This window comes from Silene latifolia, chromosome 2 (assembly GCF_048544455.1).
Source record: "Silene latifolia isolate original U9 population chromosome 2, ASM4854445v1, whole genome shotgun sequence".
NCBI classification, from domain to species: Eukaryota; Viridiplantae; Streptophyta; class Magnoliopsida; order Caryophyllales; family Caryophyllaceae; genus Silene; species Silene latifolia.
The window spans coordinates 24037770-24054694 of NC_133527.1; the positions used below are offsets into that span (position 1 = coordinate 24037770).

Here is a 16925-nt window from a genome sequence, read left to right on the forward strand (position 1 = left end):
AACCCATTGAGCTATACTCAGTGCATGACTCGACAAACATGCTTGTCTCTGCACCACTTCATAAGCCCTACAACACACTGTCACTCACTCTTCCTCATACAACAAAAACAAAAACAAAAATAACTAAAGCGCCTCTCAAATCTGCCCTTAATCTCCAATTCAATTTGCGCTCAAAAGTAATTCACACCTCATACAATGATATTTACATCGGGAGAAATTTTGTATGATAACGAATATCAATGGAGGGAGGAAAGGATAGACAATGGAGGAGAAAGCAATATGGCTTGGTTAGTTTTGTTCAAAATGACAAAGAGTAAAAGAGGAGAGATAATATTTGCTTGATTTTATGCAAATTGAGATGAAGAGGGGCAGTTAGTGAGATAAGGGGAATTAGACCGTGTGTGCGTGGTTTAGTTTTAAATTAAGAGTGAAGGAGGGGGTGTGATATAAGGGAGAGAGATGGGGAAGGAGGAGGCAAAGAGAAATGGGAAAAAGAAGAAGACTACATATACAAGGGAAGGAGAAAGAAGCATGAGAGAGAAGGTGGGGGTGTTTATTTGGCAAAATGAAGGTTTCATACTCATACCTCAAACCCATGAGGTATAAGTTTCTCATACCCTTGGAGGGGGTGGGTATGAGATTGATACCCATGGCATCAAATTAAAAATAACAAAAAAGCCATAAAAATTAATTATGTCATATTGTACAAAAACTTTTTATATATTAATTTGATAAAATTTTATCTACATGATTTAATAGTATTAAAAATTATTATTAAAAATATTGTATTTTGAAGTTTTTTTTTGCTTTGATTGATTTCTAACCTCATACCACCAAAATTGAAACAAACACAAGGTATGAGGTATCAAGTTACAACTCGATACCACCCAGGTATGATTCTTGATTCCAAACTCATAGCCACGAGCGAACCAAACGTGTCGTAAGAGAAAAGGAAATGGAACTACAAAAAGAAGATAATGTTCAGAAACCCGTTAACTTTCGCACGATTCAAAATAAATTTTTCATATTTTTTCGGAAAGTTCTATGATAATTAGTATTTTTTATCATAAATGAGTTCATAACACAATCTTATTGCTTTTTTAGCCAAATTTTGGAGAGCGACGGAGAATGATAAGGGGAAGGATGAAGGTGATTTCAACTGAGTAATAGTTTAGATTATATATGCATAATTGCTCTTTTCTTCGAGGAAAGATAAATGGAAGGGGGAGCATGAGGGGAAGGGAAATGGAAGTGGAGGGAGGAAGAGGCGCAAAGGGCGGGGTAAGAGGAGAATCCAGCTCGAAGGAGGAGGCGCTAGGGAATTAGGGGGAGAAAGAAAACTCCATTGACCTTTGCATGATTCCGTGGAAGGAGAAGGGGAAGAAAAATGGAAGAAAAAAGGGAAAAAGGAGGAGAAGAAAAATCGAAGCAGAGGGAGAAGAACTAACGAAGAAGAAAGACAGACGGGAGGGAAAAGGGGGAAAAAGAGCACTCCACTGAGATCGATAATTAAGTTCAAAGCTGATAGTAAAACATGGCAATTGTGTAAATTGCTTGCACAACGAAGAACTTATATGGAACAATCATAATTAGCGATGTCGATATAAGTAACTAAAGCAGTGAAAATAATAGCCAACTCTGACGATACAACAAACAACAATACGAAATGCATAAAACGATACTAATTCTAATAGGCGGATCACACTATCTTAGGGCACAACAAATTACTTATGTTATAGAAGGTGATGTGTTTGAGGGTATAGATGATAATGAATACGATAATGATGATGCTGGGAGGGATGATGGTGGTGGTGAGGAGGAAAAGGAGGAAGAGAGAGTGATAATGACAACGAAGGTGGCGGTGTGTGTTCATGAACCTACATTTTGAGTGAAAACGTTTAAAACTTACTATAGAGCCATGCATAGATGAACCGAGACTGGCCTATTTGTTTTGGTTATTGACTTAATTCGTAAGCTATGACATACTACTAATGTTATGTATTCCATGTAATTGTGTTTTTCAACAATTAATCATCCAAGCAAAATGCTTGTTATATTCTGATATTCACGCTCACAACAGAGCTAAATGCAAATTATTTATGACTATAATTTTTGCAATCAATTAAACCATCAAAACAATACAACACCAATAGTTTCATTTAGCGCGACATTCAATATGTACGTACAAGCAGACCAAGAAAAATACGCTAACATACACATGAAATGTAAACGATCAAAATATCTTGGGACTCTTCTCAAAAAAAAATATCTTGGGAGACCGCGCACTTTTGCGCGCGGTGCAACCAACTAGTATTATGAAAAATATGATGTGCCACTTTACTTGCATTATTGTGGTCGCAAAAATAGTCCTATGCAGGGATTCACAACTCGTAAATAACCTAATAATAAATAATACACTAAAATCTAACCCAAAATGGCCTAGTAGCCTGTAAAGATTCAGCATTATGAAATGTGCGTGTTCAACACAAGTCTGTTCTCAACTGAACCGCTCAAAACACTTTTCAGTTTTCAGCATAACCCTTTGCTCATATGTGAGCAATTCTCTTACCGTTACATCAGTTAGGACGCAGCGACGAGACAAACCACTCGTACTCATCAAACTTGCTCCATAGCTCATAAAGTCCTCTTAAACTTGCCAGCATAACTGAACACTAGGCAATTTCATCAAATACATATAGGGTAAAGTTTGGAGCTTGACATCATTAACAGTAGATAATTCTACAGCAATGGTATTTCATCCCGGCCAAAGAAATGAAGATCTTCATCAAATTGCAGCTAAAAGCAACATCGACAACTTTTATATCAAAGTTAATTTTACATATGTTTCTCTGTTGGAACGAAATTTGTGGACAATATAGAGGTATAAGTAACTCAATAATTAAAATACACGCTCATAAGTGAACCTGGAAATGAGATATGGGAAACCACTATATATTTGTGAAATATAAATAACATGGTGTGAATTGTAAAGGGGCCATAAAAAGAGTTGGGTCAATCACCTCACTGAAAGAACATAGTATACTCGGGAAAGGAGCTAAGAAATCTCGATATAAGCTCCGGTGGGAGAGATTGTTGTTGTATAAGAATTTGGTTATATTTTTCCAAAAATAATTGAAGTATAGTTTGACAATCAACCTCCTCCAGTGAACCTGTACACGTAACAGACATTAGACAAGGAGTAGGGAACTAATACACACCATTCCACAAATTCAGTGAGCCTTCAACTAATTTTTACCCAAATAAGTTCCGATTATAAGCATTTGAATTAGCAATTGGTTGATGCAATGGTTGACGAAAAAATTTCATTATAGGGCATATGGAAATAGTCCTTTGTCACAGAAGTTATGCTCAACATCTAACTTTCTGGGAGCCTTTGAGCTACATAGTTTCAACCAGGTTGTGTAGGATATGAATTAACAATCGATCCACGATGCGCTCTTAATAAATGCTTTCAACAATAGAGCCTTAATCCCAAAATGATTGAGCTCAGCTAATATTACTCATCATAAATCACAAAACAAGTTCAAAACAGAAGAGACAAAACAATGATAACCATAACCCCTACTAGTTTATGTATTTGATGTGTAGTTGAGATTGAGTGGTCAACCTGAGGAATTAGGCACTTTTGGGCTGGAACTTTCTAAACTAAACGGAAGTTAACTTATTTGAAAAACGAAAACAGTGAATTGAAATTAAGTTCAGAAAAACAGTGCCTTAGTGCCTTACCCAGTTCAAGCTCTTCATCAAAATCCTCGGAGTCAGCTTCTTCTCCAAGAGCACCATTTTCCAGTGAGGCAGCAGCCTCTGCATATCTTGCCAGAAATTCTTCTTCAGTTTCATCATGCACGTCATCATCGGAGTCCTATATCACAAAAAAAAAGTAATGAAAAACAAAGATAGTAGAGCCAGCAGAAATAAACGTGTGGAGCCTCTCATAAATAAAGCTGCATTCCAAACAAGCTACACAGAAACGCTAGATAGCTTTTCTGTTTTCAATGATATATCTATGGAAATGCTTTTTCCTTTCCTGTCTTGCATGAGTGTTAAATCATGATATAGATTATACTATATATGAACACAAATACTTGTACGAACCTCATTTTATCTCAATACTCGACAGTCCTAGTTACCGATATAATTAAATGAGGGTTATCTATTAATCAACAATTAGGAATTTAGGATTATCTCGTAGTGAGACAATCTCAGACAAGATGTAATGAAGGTATGAAAAGGAAAGTACACATCAAATATATAGTATGGAGCAACGAACATGAAGCTTTTTTTTGTGCTTTGCTCAAAGTATTGACACTAAGGCTCCGGCCAATACTGTTGACCCGGAAAGCCCAATATGTGAAGTATACGAGTATATGTTGACAGCCACAGTTGACAACTGGAGTAGGAAGATAATGTGATTAAGAGAAAATAAGCAGATTTAAAACCTCATCGGAGTCATTATCAGTTTCCTCTTCCTCTTCCTCTTCTTCTTCCTCACAAGTTTCTTCAGTTTCTTCTTCTTGACCATCTTCCTGGATTTCTTTCAATCGAATAAATGCCGCCAAAAATGAACCAAAGCATTCCCATAACAAAGTACCAGATGGGCTTCCTTTGGTTAATAACTGCTCAACCACCTTTGCAAGGGTGATAACTGAATCAATAGAGACTTTTTAGACATTGGATTGGTCAAATACAAGGATTAGGCGTATAAAAGAGATGAGTAACATGCAGTGGAAGGAAACAACTTAAATAGAAAGGTATTCTCACATTCTCGCACCCATGTAGCTAGTGAAAACAGGATAATGTCGAAAATTAAACAAACTTCCAAAAAAAATCCTGAAAAGTTTTTTGACCACCTACTGTAAATTTTATGTTGGCTAAAATTAAGTAAAAGCACTAATTCTTGTGTTACTGTCTTATATTTTACTCAATTACTCTTTTCAAACAGCTTTTAATAATTTCCATAGAAGGGTAAATGTGTCTTTAGCATGGTAGTTTTAGAATAATTTTTGTGTGACCACGGTCTTATGGGGTACTGAAGAAATAAAACAACGCAAATGACTGCCTACCTATCAAGTCGTCTGAAAATGATGTAAAGAAGCTTATACCTACACTAACACTAACATATTGCAGAAAAAGTTGACTATTCAACACTAGTACAGCCTCGTAACAAGAATCGGAAAACATAGCTCCCACTTCCCAGTTGTATAAAAAAACACGGTCATTTAGTTGCTATATCAAAAGGATTATTAAGTGGCAAATCAGTAATATATAGGAGATGGATTGAATCTTGGGTTCCATATTCACAAGATAGTTTTCATCGGACACTCGGACTGTGTAAATTTTATTGTACAGTTGACTGAGGCCAACTCTAAGCTAAAGAACAGATTACAAGAATATTTCATAATTCACATTTATATAACAAGCAGCAGGCACTACCATTAATTGATGTTAAATCAGACACAGAGTAGCATCGATCAGAAGTAACAAAATACTATCCTATTCTGATGTTAAACAGAAATATCCAGATTCCTAATCTCCCTATTTGAACTTCAAAATATTCACCATATGAAGAAACAAAATAAATTTAGAGAGAGATTACCAGATAATTTGACTTCCGACTCTGCAGAAGTACTATGTTCAGATGAGCCTGAGGAAATGGAGCTCAAAGCAGAAGCCCAGGTCACAAATCCATCTTTTTCTCTCTTATCTAAAACTGCCTTGGTGGTATCAGGGTTGCATAAATAGCAAGAAGATATTGCAAGTAATAATGGCTTTGAAAGTGAGCAAGGTTTGCTTTGAAGCTTGCTATATCTAGACGCTGCAGCCTGGGTAAAGGATGTCACTAAGGAACTCTTGATATCCTCGGTTTCAGAAGAGTAACTTGGAAGGTGTAAAAGGACGTGGATGCATATACAGGCCCTATATACAGCAGAAGGATATTGGGAGACAGCTTCACATACAAAACCCGCGATACATTCGATGATGGATTGTTGTGGAACAGGAGGAGCAGGAGGGGGCGGTATCTTTGTGACCAAGAAGTTCTGCAATCCAAATGTCCTTGACAGAGTGACAACTTCTTTTATGCAGTCAAAAATAGCCAAGTCTTCCACTTCTTCCCAACCATGCCAATCTGCAATTACCCCTGCCCAAACTGACAATAATTCTGGTACTTTAAGTTCCATAATAGTATCACTGTCAGTGATAGACCGCATTATGAACCAAAGCAATGCCGACGTGTCATCAATGCATGAATCTGGAGAAGAGTCGTCCTCCTGACAAATGGCAACCACCTCAGATATAAACATAGATCTTCCACATTATAGATTCTCAAACTAACAATATAATGCCACATTGCCACTTAGTATGACAAAATAACTTGCCTCAACTTTCAAGCAAATTAGCAAACATTAAGTTAAATATGTATTAACATCCAAGCCAAGATGACTGCGTGAGCACATCTTCAATGAGATTTTCACATGTCAGGATAATTTTTAGCGTATGTCGTCATCCAGTTATAGATGATAAAGTCAAAGAGCTTGGCCAATTCGGCTACTTCGCATAAAAAGAAAGAAAACTTTATTCTCTCTAAAAAAAACCTTCGTCTCATCTTCTTCAAGGGGACATCAACCATCATCCAATTTCTGTAATGGCAAACCCCAAAATTTATTTTAAACCCCTTTTTTGCCAACTGTATAAACCCTATTATTAGTTATATTTATCAACTTTTAGCCCTAAATTTGAGTTTTAGTCACAGATTAGCTGTTTTTGTTTCTTTATTTAAAAAAAAAACTAGCACCTTCTTTCAAAAAAAAACTAGCACCTCAAAAGTATTTAGTTTCAAGATTGAGAGGATCCTGTAAGAAAGATTGTCTCAAAAGTTTTCACTTTCTTAGGGTTTTGATTTTCATTTGTTTTGATGTTTATTTATTTTGGTTCGTAAGGTTAGTGTAAGATGGAAGGATTGGGTCACAAGAATATAAATTGGCTGTCGCTCATGCTAAGACGCTGACAAAGAAATATGAGAAGACATGCTAAGAGTTGACGAAGAAACATGAAAAGACGTTGATTGTAATAGTTATGTTTGTATTGTTGACTTTCAATAATGAAACAATCACTCCCCTATTCACACAGAAAAGAAAAAGGGAAAAGAGGGGGGGGGGGAGGGGAGGGCGGCGGCAGGGAGCTTGGCCAACAGAGCTCGAGAAGTAGAGATGCACTTGCATGCAAAGATGTGCAGAAAGCGGACACGAAATATCAGTGACCACACGTTTTAGGCTTACTCATGAATGATGAGCAACACAAAGAGAACTCTAACTTAATGGTACATTTATAGTTTTAAGCTGACCTCTGACTCTTTGGGTACAAGCCAAGCCTGCTGCAAAAGAGCAGAAAATGCTTTTGCCATAGACTTTTGGTCAGCTTCCCATTGTCCGGTTAAGTTGTTCTGCTGATTTTCTTCTGGCACTACACTTTGCCAACATTTAGCCATCACTGCTAGAGCAGCAAAACCCTGAATAACTGCCTGAAAAAAAAGGTCAGTTGCTAAAATCTCAAAGAAAACTATTCTGGCAAAAAAAGCTATCAGAAAGTTTGAGTATTACTAAGTATTACAAATATGAGAAACGGAAGTAAAAAGAAACAAAAAGATAATCACAGCCTCACAGGTAGGTAATTTTTCTTCTTATATCACGTTTTCACCGACAACAATGAACATTTAGAAAATAGTCTCTCAAAATACATTTCTCATACTTTCCAGAACACATCTTCACACCAAGGATGTGAAACACAATCTACTCTCCCTTGTTTATTAAAAAAAACAGCTAATATAGAGCTGAAAGACACAGTGGCTTAGCAGGAAAGGTGAAAATTTGATTAGTCTCTATGAAACTGTTGAACAGCAATTTGATCTTTGTAATCAGACATTAGAACTGGCTTTTATTATAGCAGCTTCCTGAAAAAAGAATCTTTTTTATGTAGTGCTTTGAAGAAAATTGTCGTTTTGGGTCAGACTAAAACTTATTTATCAAAATGGGATCCACATATGATTGGAAAACCTTAACATGAGACACGGTATGGACACATCATTGATGTTTGTGATGCCTTCACACCACAAATTTTCAAATACAGGGGAAAAATCACTGTCAATTTGGATATTAAAGCACATAAGGGGGGTGGTCTGCTCACGATACCATTGTTTTCGTCCTCGGAGAACCCACCTAAATTATAGCTCAAAGGATATCGAACTCATTCCTATGCAAACAGCAGATGAAGTCCCGTGTTTGAAAAATGTGGGACTCAAAACACACCTTCCAGAAAGAACTATAAAAAAGGGTGATCCAACTTCAAATCTATCATGTATTTGACCTTGAAATGGATATAAGGGAAAATTCTTATGCAAAATCAGTGGTACATTGCTACACATGTGCGTGAGTTCTAGGTCTGCTTGGGAAAGTAGAACCAAGGCATGACATTGCCTTGTCACTTGGCGCCTTGGCGGGCTAGATGCATCAAAGCTAAGCAACTTGAGCATAGGCATTACTAGGCACTACATGGCATAGCAATGGTGCAATCAGGCAAGTGAGTGGTAATGTTTGTGGGCATGTGTGTTTGCCCAACAGCAAGGTATGAGCATGCCACGTGTCACGGTCCACTTCTTTGAGCCTGAACATCATGAGCATCGTTGCTTTAGCTCACGGCAAGGATGCAAATTTCGTGGTCAAGTGCTAGCTATTGATCGCCTAATAGACACAAGCAGGAGAGAGTCTCGGACTCTCGGGTCTACATGGCGTAATCTCTAATCTAGACATTAGGTTGGCAGTCTCGGCACGCACGTTCAATAAGAGAAGATCAAGGTTTTCAACAATGCTTCTAGTATGTTTACAAGTAATGAACAAAAGCAAAGCTTGCAATACGAAGTGAAGTGAATTCAATAGTAAATCTGAAATAGGAAAATTTGATTATACAGCTTACGACACACATTAGGTGTGTACTGATTAGTGCTCTAGTTCAAATCTAGAATCTAAGAAGCTTAAAAATGAACAGACACTAAAGACAAACCTTTATGACTATCACACATGAAGAATCAATAAGCATGATTTACTATTTATAATGGAGACGTAAAAGTCAAGACTGATGGGCTCAAACTAGCAGAGAGCCACACCAAAGGTAGCAACCTGGAGCGAACAGGTACTAGCTACTAGGAATAATTATAATAGTTGGGCCTCAACCATCACCTTAAGGTTTTGGTTGAGATGGTTCATCTATCATGGTATCAGAGCCAGCGTGGTCACGGGTTCGAATTCTAGCAACCTCAAAACTCCTCAAAAAAACTCGAAGTGGAATTCCAGCACACGGTACGGGGGAAGCCGGTGCACAACTAACCACTTTTCAAGCCCAATGGGCATTTGAGTGAGGGAGCGTAATAGAAATAATTATAATAGTTGGGCCTCAACCATCACCTTAAGGTTTTGGTTGAGATGGTTCATCTATCACTAGCAGCTATACATTTTTGGTCATGCTCAGGGAGCACATCGCCAAGCAACTAGGAGCCTAGATCAAAGACTCCTCGACAACTTGAATACTAAGCAATAATTGACCTGATCTGACTCAAATAAGACCCAAACCAGCATTGACCAGATCAAGCCCTTAACCCTAAATGACCTAACAATAATAATACACTCTTACCCAAAATGACCTGATATGCCTCAAATGCAAATGTATCCAAACCGATACGTACCCGAACTATCCCGATCCACACTCAGTCTCGATGACCCGTTTGCCAAATCGACATAGTCATGACCAATTTACCCAAGTTCGATCTTCCGCATCCAGACTCGTACCAAAAAGACTATCTTAGATCATTAGAGACCAGTGAAATTCATTCATATTCATATCTATATGATTCTCGCATATGGCAAAATAAAAATACAAAGTACTGCTAGAAAAAATGTTTTTTTATTAATAAATGACACAATTTAAAAACTCTTCAACTACGATGAAGATACTTTTCAGCACAACAAAGAACCAACACCATCAATATATCAGTACGCAAAGGCTCTTCCTATGGCAGGGTAAAGGGGTTGAGTGTACATGGCCTTACCAATTTGTCAGAGAGATATGAAGAGGTGGTTTCTCGATGGACCCATAATGACAATTACTTTGAAAATTTCATCAATCCCTGCTACTACGGGATATAAGAAGCACGCAGTTTGGCCTAAAATGCCACGATGTTAAAGTAAGTTGTCTTTCAACTATGCCATATTACCATTTGTAAGCAACAAAAGTTGTAGAGAATCAATGTGGTGATGAAGGTATGAAGCACCTACTTGTGACCATGGCTCTGGATCGGCTGGTATGAGTTTCGCAATTGCGTCAACCAGGAGTGAAACAACTAAAGGTGCATGAACGGCCACCTCCTTCTCTCCAGCCTCCACCACAGAACTGAGTAGCTGGAATAACATGGAGTTCTCATCTTCTTCATTACCAACTCTACTCGCTATTACTCGGAGAAGAGACAACCAGTCACTCGGTAGGTAGTCATTCTGTTGTGTCCCAGAAAAAAAGTGAATAGGCAGGTCAATTCGAAAGAAGTTGGACAAGAAAGTTCATTCGTTCTAGAAAGAGCTTACATCGAGAAGTTTCAAAATAGCCCCAGCAGCAGTTGCTCTCACTGGATAACAAGACACATCAGCACAATCTGGCATCTCAAGTGCTTTGAGCAATGGAGAGTAGACATCTACTGCCATGTCCTGTAATTCAAAGAGGCAAAGTCCCACTTACAAACCTTAAATGCTTTTGAAGTTTATGGACAACAAAAGAAAGTAAAGAGATTATAGAGGGTCTGAAAGTCTCAGGGAAAATTGTTAAGCTCAATGCCAATAACATTAATGGGTAGCACACAGACGTTAAATTTGCTCACTTGAGGTAGGCAGGATGAAAACTCTCCAAGTATCCAATTTGCAGCAGCAGCCAAATAAGGCAGGGCTATGGAAACTTTGTACAGAGGTAACACTCGATTTCGAATTAAAGCTGCTGTGTAATCAGGGTTCTGCTCCCTCAGAAACTGGTAATGAATGCATCATAAATATTTGTATCCATCATAACTAACTAGAGCAAATATTTCCAAGCTACATAAAGTGAGAAATCCTTACATCTTGCAAGGCTCCATATCCCATTAGAGCCCCATAGTAACTGTCACAGAGACAGAAACATATAAGAAAGAGATGTAGAGACACTCATTTCTTCCTAAATAAGTATTACATATAGAGTTTTTCAACAAGTTAGAAAAGCAAAACATAGAAAACCATGAATATGTGGTGTTTGAAATCAGGCCTCATGTAAAAGTGTGAAAATTGGTACTTAACAACCCTTGAATATTCCCCACCCCCAAACAGATGCTACAACTTACTTCGTGATAATACTAGTGTCAGATGCATTTGCATTATGAGGAACGGAGAATTTTGACAAAAATGGAAGTACGAGCAACTCCCCAACAGAAGCACGCTGCTCTTTACCCTTCTTCTTTTCACTCTGTTTACGCTTTAACAGGGCATGACCATTGCTGGCCACCGGAGGTCCCTGCAAGAAGCAAAGGAGCTGATAGTTTCGTCACTTGGTCAGATGGATTAAAAAGAAACAAAATTTTTAACCAACCTTTGACATTGAAATGACACCAAGTAGGTTCATTGAACTTTTTCTGGCTGTAAACAAATCATCTCTCCATCCAGATACTTCTTCCTACATACAGTAAACATATCATCAGAAAATCTTGTTAATCTAGATAGTGTTTGAAGGACCAAACTACCAAAGACAAATCACTATACCAGATCAGATGGTAGATTTTTGCTGATGAATTCATCTGCATCTTCTTCCCAGTCCAAGATATCCTAATTGTGATCAACAACCAAATTAAGAAAAACCATGGAGTATTGTGGGTAAATCGCAATATAATTAAATAATTGCAGTTCCAAAACTTTCCTACTTCATTCTGAAAACCAATTAACCATACTCATTTTAGTAAAGTTCAGTTAACCAAGTTTATGACATAATTCTCAGCAGTACTCCCTGACAACTTCTCAGATAGGAGGGAAATTGTGATGCAGTATAAATTACACGTCATATAGATGGCAACGACAGGGAGGACATGGAACACACATATTCACATCACCGTATAAACAAGACTATTTTGACTTCACAAGGAAATAGAAGAGATAGAGAAACTAACCTTTGTATTAATAATGAGCGCTGGGAAAATAGCAGTGTCCAAAAGTGATGAAAAATGGGGAGATACGAGTCTCCATCCCTGCTTCCAAATACAGTAGTTACAAATGTGGTAGATATAATCATATAACGAATATGATAAGGCCTTAATTTGAGAAGCACAAGGTACACTGAAGGATTGTGTCCTAGGGCGACGAGGCGCGCGGCACGAGGCAAAGTAACAAGGCACACTGAGACGATGGAGTCTTTGGGAGACGAGGCGCACGGCATGAAGCGAAGGTGTGCGCTTTATGAACACGAGGCATATTGATATATGATATGAAATCTATAATTTGGAATAAATTTTTGTACAACAATAGTCCCCTTTTTGTATTAAAAGAGGGCTAACATGAATTTATATGTGGAAATTAAGCATTAGGGGAAGAAGAGGAGGGTGAAATGAATTTGGAAAAAAATATAGGATTTAATAGTATTGCGCCTTTGTGTGCCTCGAGTGCGTGCCATGCCGCCATGCGCCATAGGTGCATATGTTGGATCCCATGCGCCTCAGACACCTTGAGGCAATTTGGCTGGCGCCTCACCCTAGGTACGCCTCAGACTCGCTTTTTAAAACTAAGGATCAGGTACAGCCGTAAAAGTATAAAATCAGGAAAAAGAAACATCAGTTCTACAAAAATTAACTCAAATAAGTGAAGCCAACAAAAGAATTTACTCCTTATAATTCTCTGAGTAGAAGATTTTAAAATGAATATACACCGTCCTAAACAGTGTTGCTACCCATAAAACATATGCACAAACTTACAGGGCCAGTCTCAAGAATATGGGAAATGACATCTAATGCCAAAGATATGACCCTCTCCGAAAAGCAGTCCAGCTTCTGCAAAGGTGATTGATAAGTAAACAAAAAATCAGAATAAATCATGTCATATTATGAAGTATAAAAGTAGTAAGTACGAGAGAGGCCATAGCGCATGTCAAATCCCTTGACTTCGACTTTGAGTGCCATAACCAGAATATACAAAGTTAGAAACTGTATTGACAAGGTAATTCATTTAAAGACAGGTCAACCTAGTGAATGGCATTTTGGTGGTGTATTGACAGCAAGACACCAAGGAACTAAACCAACAAAGAAGAAGACCTAGTGGGGAGATCAATCTTTTCTTAAAATTTACAATTAGGCCTAAAATGTTACAATCAACACAGAAATTCAGAAGGCTAAATGAAACAAAACAAAACAAAAAACAAAAAAAACAAAAAAAAAAAAACTTGGTTAAAAGCAAAAAGGGCGAAATGAATTGACATTTGTTATTATTTGACTCATTGCACTATTCTTTTTTTGTTTCTCAAACCTTTGTTCTTTCCATATTGAATCTCTTCTTCATTATCTCGCCCAATGTTTTGTACTCTCGCTCCATATTTTTCTCTAGATTTTTTGGTAGATTATTTACACTTAAATCTTTGTTTAACTTGTTCTCAAAATCTTCTGCATGTCTTTTATGAATTTACCTTTACTTCTTCACACAATTTATTTACTTTTGAAAATCTTAGGTTTTTAAATATGTTTTCCCCTTTTCATTTTTTTTGTTATACATTGTATGATTGGTTTACCTAATATTAACGGCTTCAGAAGATGATTCATGTAAGCCCACACCAAATCATTTTGACATACATCACTTTTTAAAACGATGAAGGCTATATTGTTCAAAGAAAATGTTGGCAAATTTTTCATCATTTAATTTTATATTTACTGTGATAGTCCACACATTTGAATATCCTTCTAAACTCTATTTACAAATCAGACTCAACATGCCAAGAAACACATTTCACAAAAGAAAATAAAAAAAATAAACGGCGTAAGTAAGTTTCCTTGTACGTGCAGAGAAATTAAAAACAAAGTAAATACATTTTTAAAAAACAAATAGATATAAAGTACATACAGGTATGTTGGTGCTACATCGTGCTATGCGTAGAACACATTTCATGATATTGGGCATCAACCTGATGATGGCAGTCATCGATAAGCATAAAAAGGAAAATGCTGAAAGTCTGTAAACACATTGTTATTAGCCCACTGCCCACTTACTTGTCGGAATACTTCCTATGCCGAGTAACAAGAGCACAAAAGATAAGTAAGATTCTCTTTCCCGATTTAAGTCTCACTAGCTGACTGCCTTCTGAAGGTACTGATTCCTCAAGGCTTAATGAGTTCAAGATGTCACACAGGTCACGACAGAAGGAAGGCAGCAAAGGCACCACCGATGATGGCATGTATGATTTCACCTACAAATTTGTTTGCAATCAGGAACAGCACAAAAGATGACGAAAAGTACGTATATACAAGGAGCGAGGAGCCAAAAAGTAGGAACATTATGCACGGATTATGCCATAACCAAAATAACAGGTTGGCAAACGGTTGCAGCCATGAGATGCAGTGGCTCAGGATATCCACAACTAAACTTAACTGAATAAACGCTGAAGCTTATATCATGCCACCCCTCAAAGGAAAGCAATCATACAAACCACTTTAAATTAGATGAAAAAGAGAAGCATAGCCATAAATGACAACGAAACCAGTCGTTGTAACAGCACAAGAGATGACGAAAAGTACGTATATACAAGGAGCAAGGAGCCAAAAAGTAAGAACATTATGCACGGATTATGCCATAACCAAAATAACAGGTTGGCAAACGACTGCAGCCATGAGATGCAGTGGTTCACAGGATATCCACATATAAACTTAACTGAATAAACGCTGAAGCTTATATCATGCCACCCCTCAAAGGAAAGCAATCATACAAACCACTTTAGATTAGATGAAAAAGAGATGCATAGCAATAAATGACAACGAAATCGGTCTATGTATCAACAAAAGATTTAGCACAGCGCACAACAAACTTATCAAAAAAAAAAGGCCGCAATATGATTATTATCGATGAACCTGTATGTTTGCCGTGAGAAAAGGCAACCAAGTAAAATTTGAAGAGAGAGAACATCAAAAACAAGATGAATATGCTTACATATAGGAAAACAACATGAATAGTTATCAAAAATACAAACAGGTGACATTGCTTACAGTAAAGTATATGCACTTGCAGACAATTAGAATGAATTTCTCTACTTCATCGTTGAAACTATCTTTAGTGGTCAAAGCCTGTCAATGTAAGAGTCATAACTTAGGAAACCATACGAGTAAATTCAAAGTTCAAACACAAACGAAAAGGTCAGACATAGATATGAACCTTTCCCGTGAAACTATTGAATAGGGCCAACAAAGGCACCAAAATTTCACTGGCTATCAGCTCCAACTGCAGTGGGACAGGTTCCTTCGCAACTTTCGGGTTTAGGAAATACTGTATAGCATAAACACCATATATTAAGAACCATTGATCATTTTGCAATCTCAATAGAACAAAGGTACTCCCACCATCACGTTTATATTGTGTCACTTTTCTATTTGATACGTTTTAAGGTAGTAAAATAACAACTGCGATAGAGGGAGAAGTAGTTACTTAAGTCGGGGCAATATTAAATGTTCACACTTTGTCCTTTACAAAATTTAGAACGGGGACAATTAATTTGGTATAGACCACGAGGAAAAAGGGGACAATATAAATGTGATGGACGGAGTATATAATATCCACCTGAAATGGTCTTATAAGTGCCTGAAGCGTCTTAAGCGCGTTTAATGTCCGCCACTCACTATTAACATTCCCACTTATGATGTCACTATTCTGAATAGCAAAACGAAGTTGAGGCACAAGTTCCGGCCAGTCATTCCTCTTCACGAACTCGGCATTAACAACAAATTGAAACTGCCAAAAAAAATGAAACAAAGCTAAACCTAATCACAACCTCATCTCCATATCATTTACTTAAATCAATCAAAACTAGATATCATCAAAGTAAATTACCACTTCAACTAAAACTCGAAGAACCGGAAATTCGACACGGAGCAACGACTGCAGCAGCCTCTCTTTAAATTCCTTACTAAATGAGCCAAATTGAGCTTCTTCTCCATACACATTCCGTCTAACCAAGTTCTTAAGATATGTAGCGGCCGCAATTTTTTGACCTTGATTTGCATTTCCTATCCAAACACAAAAACATCACTACTAGCGAAATCGATACATAATTATTCAAGCGATTGACAGAAACTTGAAAATGGACAGAATAGTTACCGTTGAGGAGTGAGAGAAGGGATAACGGAAAATCGGAGGAGAGAGAAAGGTGATCAAGCTGTTGTGTAGCGTTGTGGATGATATCGCCGTCGGAGCTTAGGGTTTGAGTGAGTAATTGAGCAATTTGGGAAATTTCCGCCATTGTTGATTGAGCTAAAGCAGAAACCCTAACTGATAGTGAGAGAGTAAAGACTAAAGAGTAGAAAAAAGGTAAAAGGCGGGAAAATGGGGAGGGAATGACGGATTATATCGCCTCGGTCTTTTTAATCACGAATTTTTGAATTTTTTGGGGGAAATGGGAGGGAATGAGGATTATATTGCCCGGTAGCCAACTAGCCATGACTCATCATGACTCATGAGTCATGAGGCCACGGACGACATTTGGTGGGAGGTTTTGAGAAATTTTCAGCATATTCAAGGTTTTTAGCATGTTTGACTCATCAATCTACTATTTTGAGTGTTTCGTAAATGGCATATTGAAAGAGTAGATTGGAGCTCAATCTACTGTTT

General features: G+C 37.5%; 1 protein-coding gene across 1 annotated transcript; it reads right to left on the reverse strand.

The window, feature by feature from the left end:
• Positions 1–2779: 2779 nt before the first annotated feature.
• LOC141642450 (uncharacterized) lies at positions 2780–16657 on the reverse strand. The gene is made up of 21 exons (XM_074451257.1): positions 16416–16657; positions 16149–16324; positions 15879–16049; positions 15477–15587; positions 15311–15388; positions 14321–14517; positions 14175–14235; positions 13040–13114; positions 12242–12319; positions 11841–11903; positions 11671–11754; positions 11426–11595; positions 11169–11208; positions 10937–11080; positions 10647–10766; positions 10344–10559; positions 7364–7540; positions 5618–6290; positions 4461–4666; positions 3748–3883; positions 2780–3170 (listed from the first exon to the last, which is right to left on the reverse strand). Exons 1-21 carry the CDS (start codon positions 16555–16557, stop codon positions 3022–3024), a joined length of 3267 nt encoding a protein of 1088 aa, XP_074307358.1. The 5' UTR covers positions 16558–16657; the 3' UTR covers positions 2780–3021.
• Between the last annotated feature and the right edge of the window lie 268 nt (positions 16658–16925).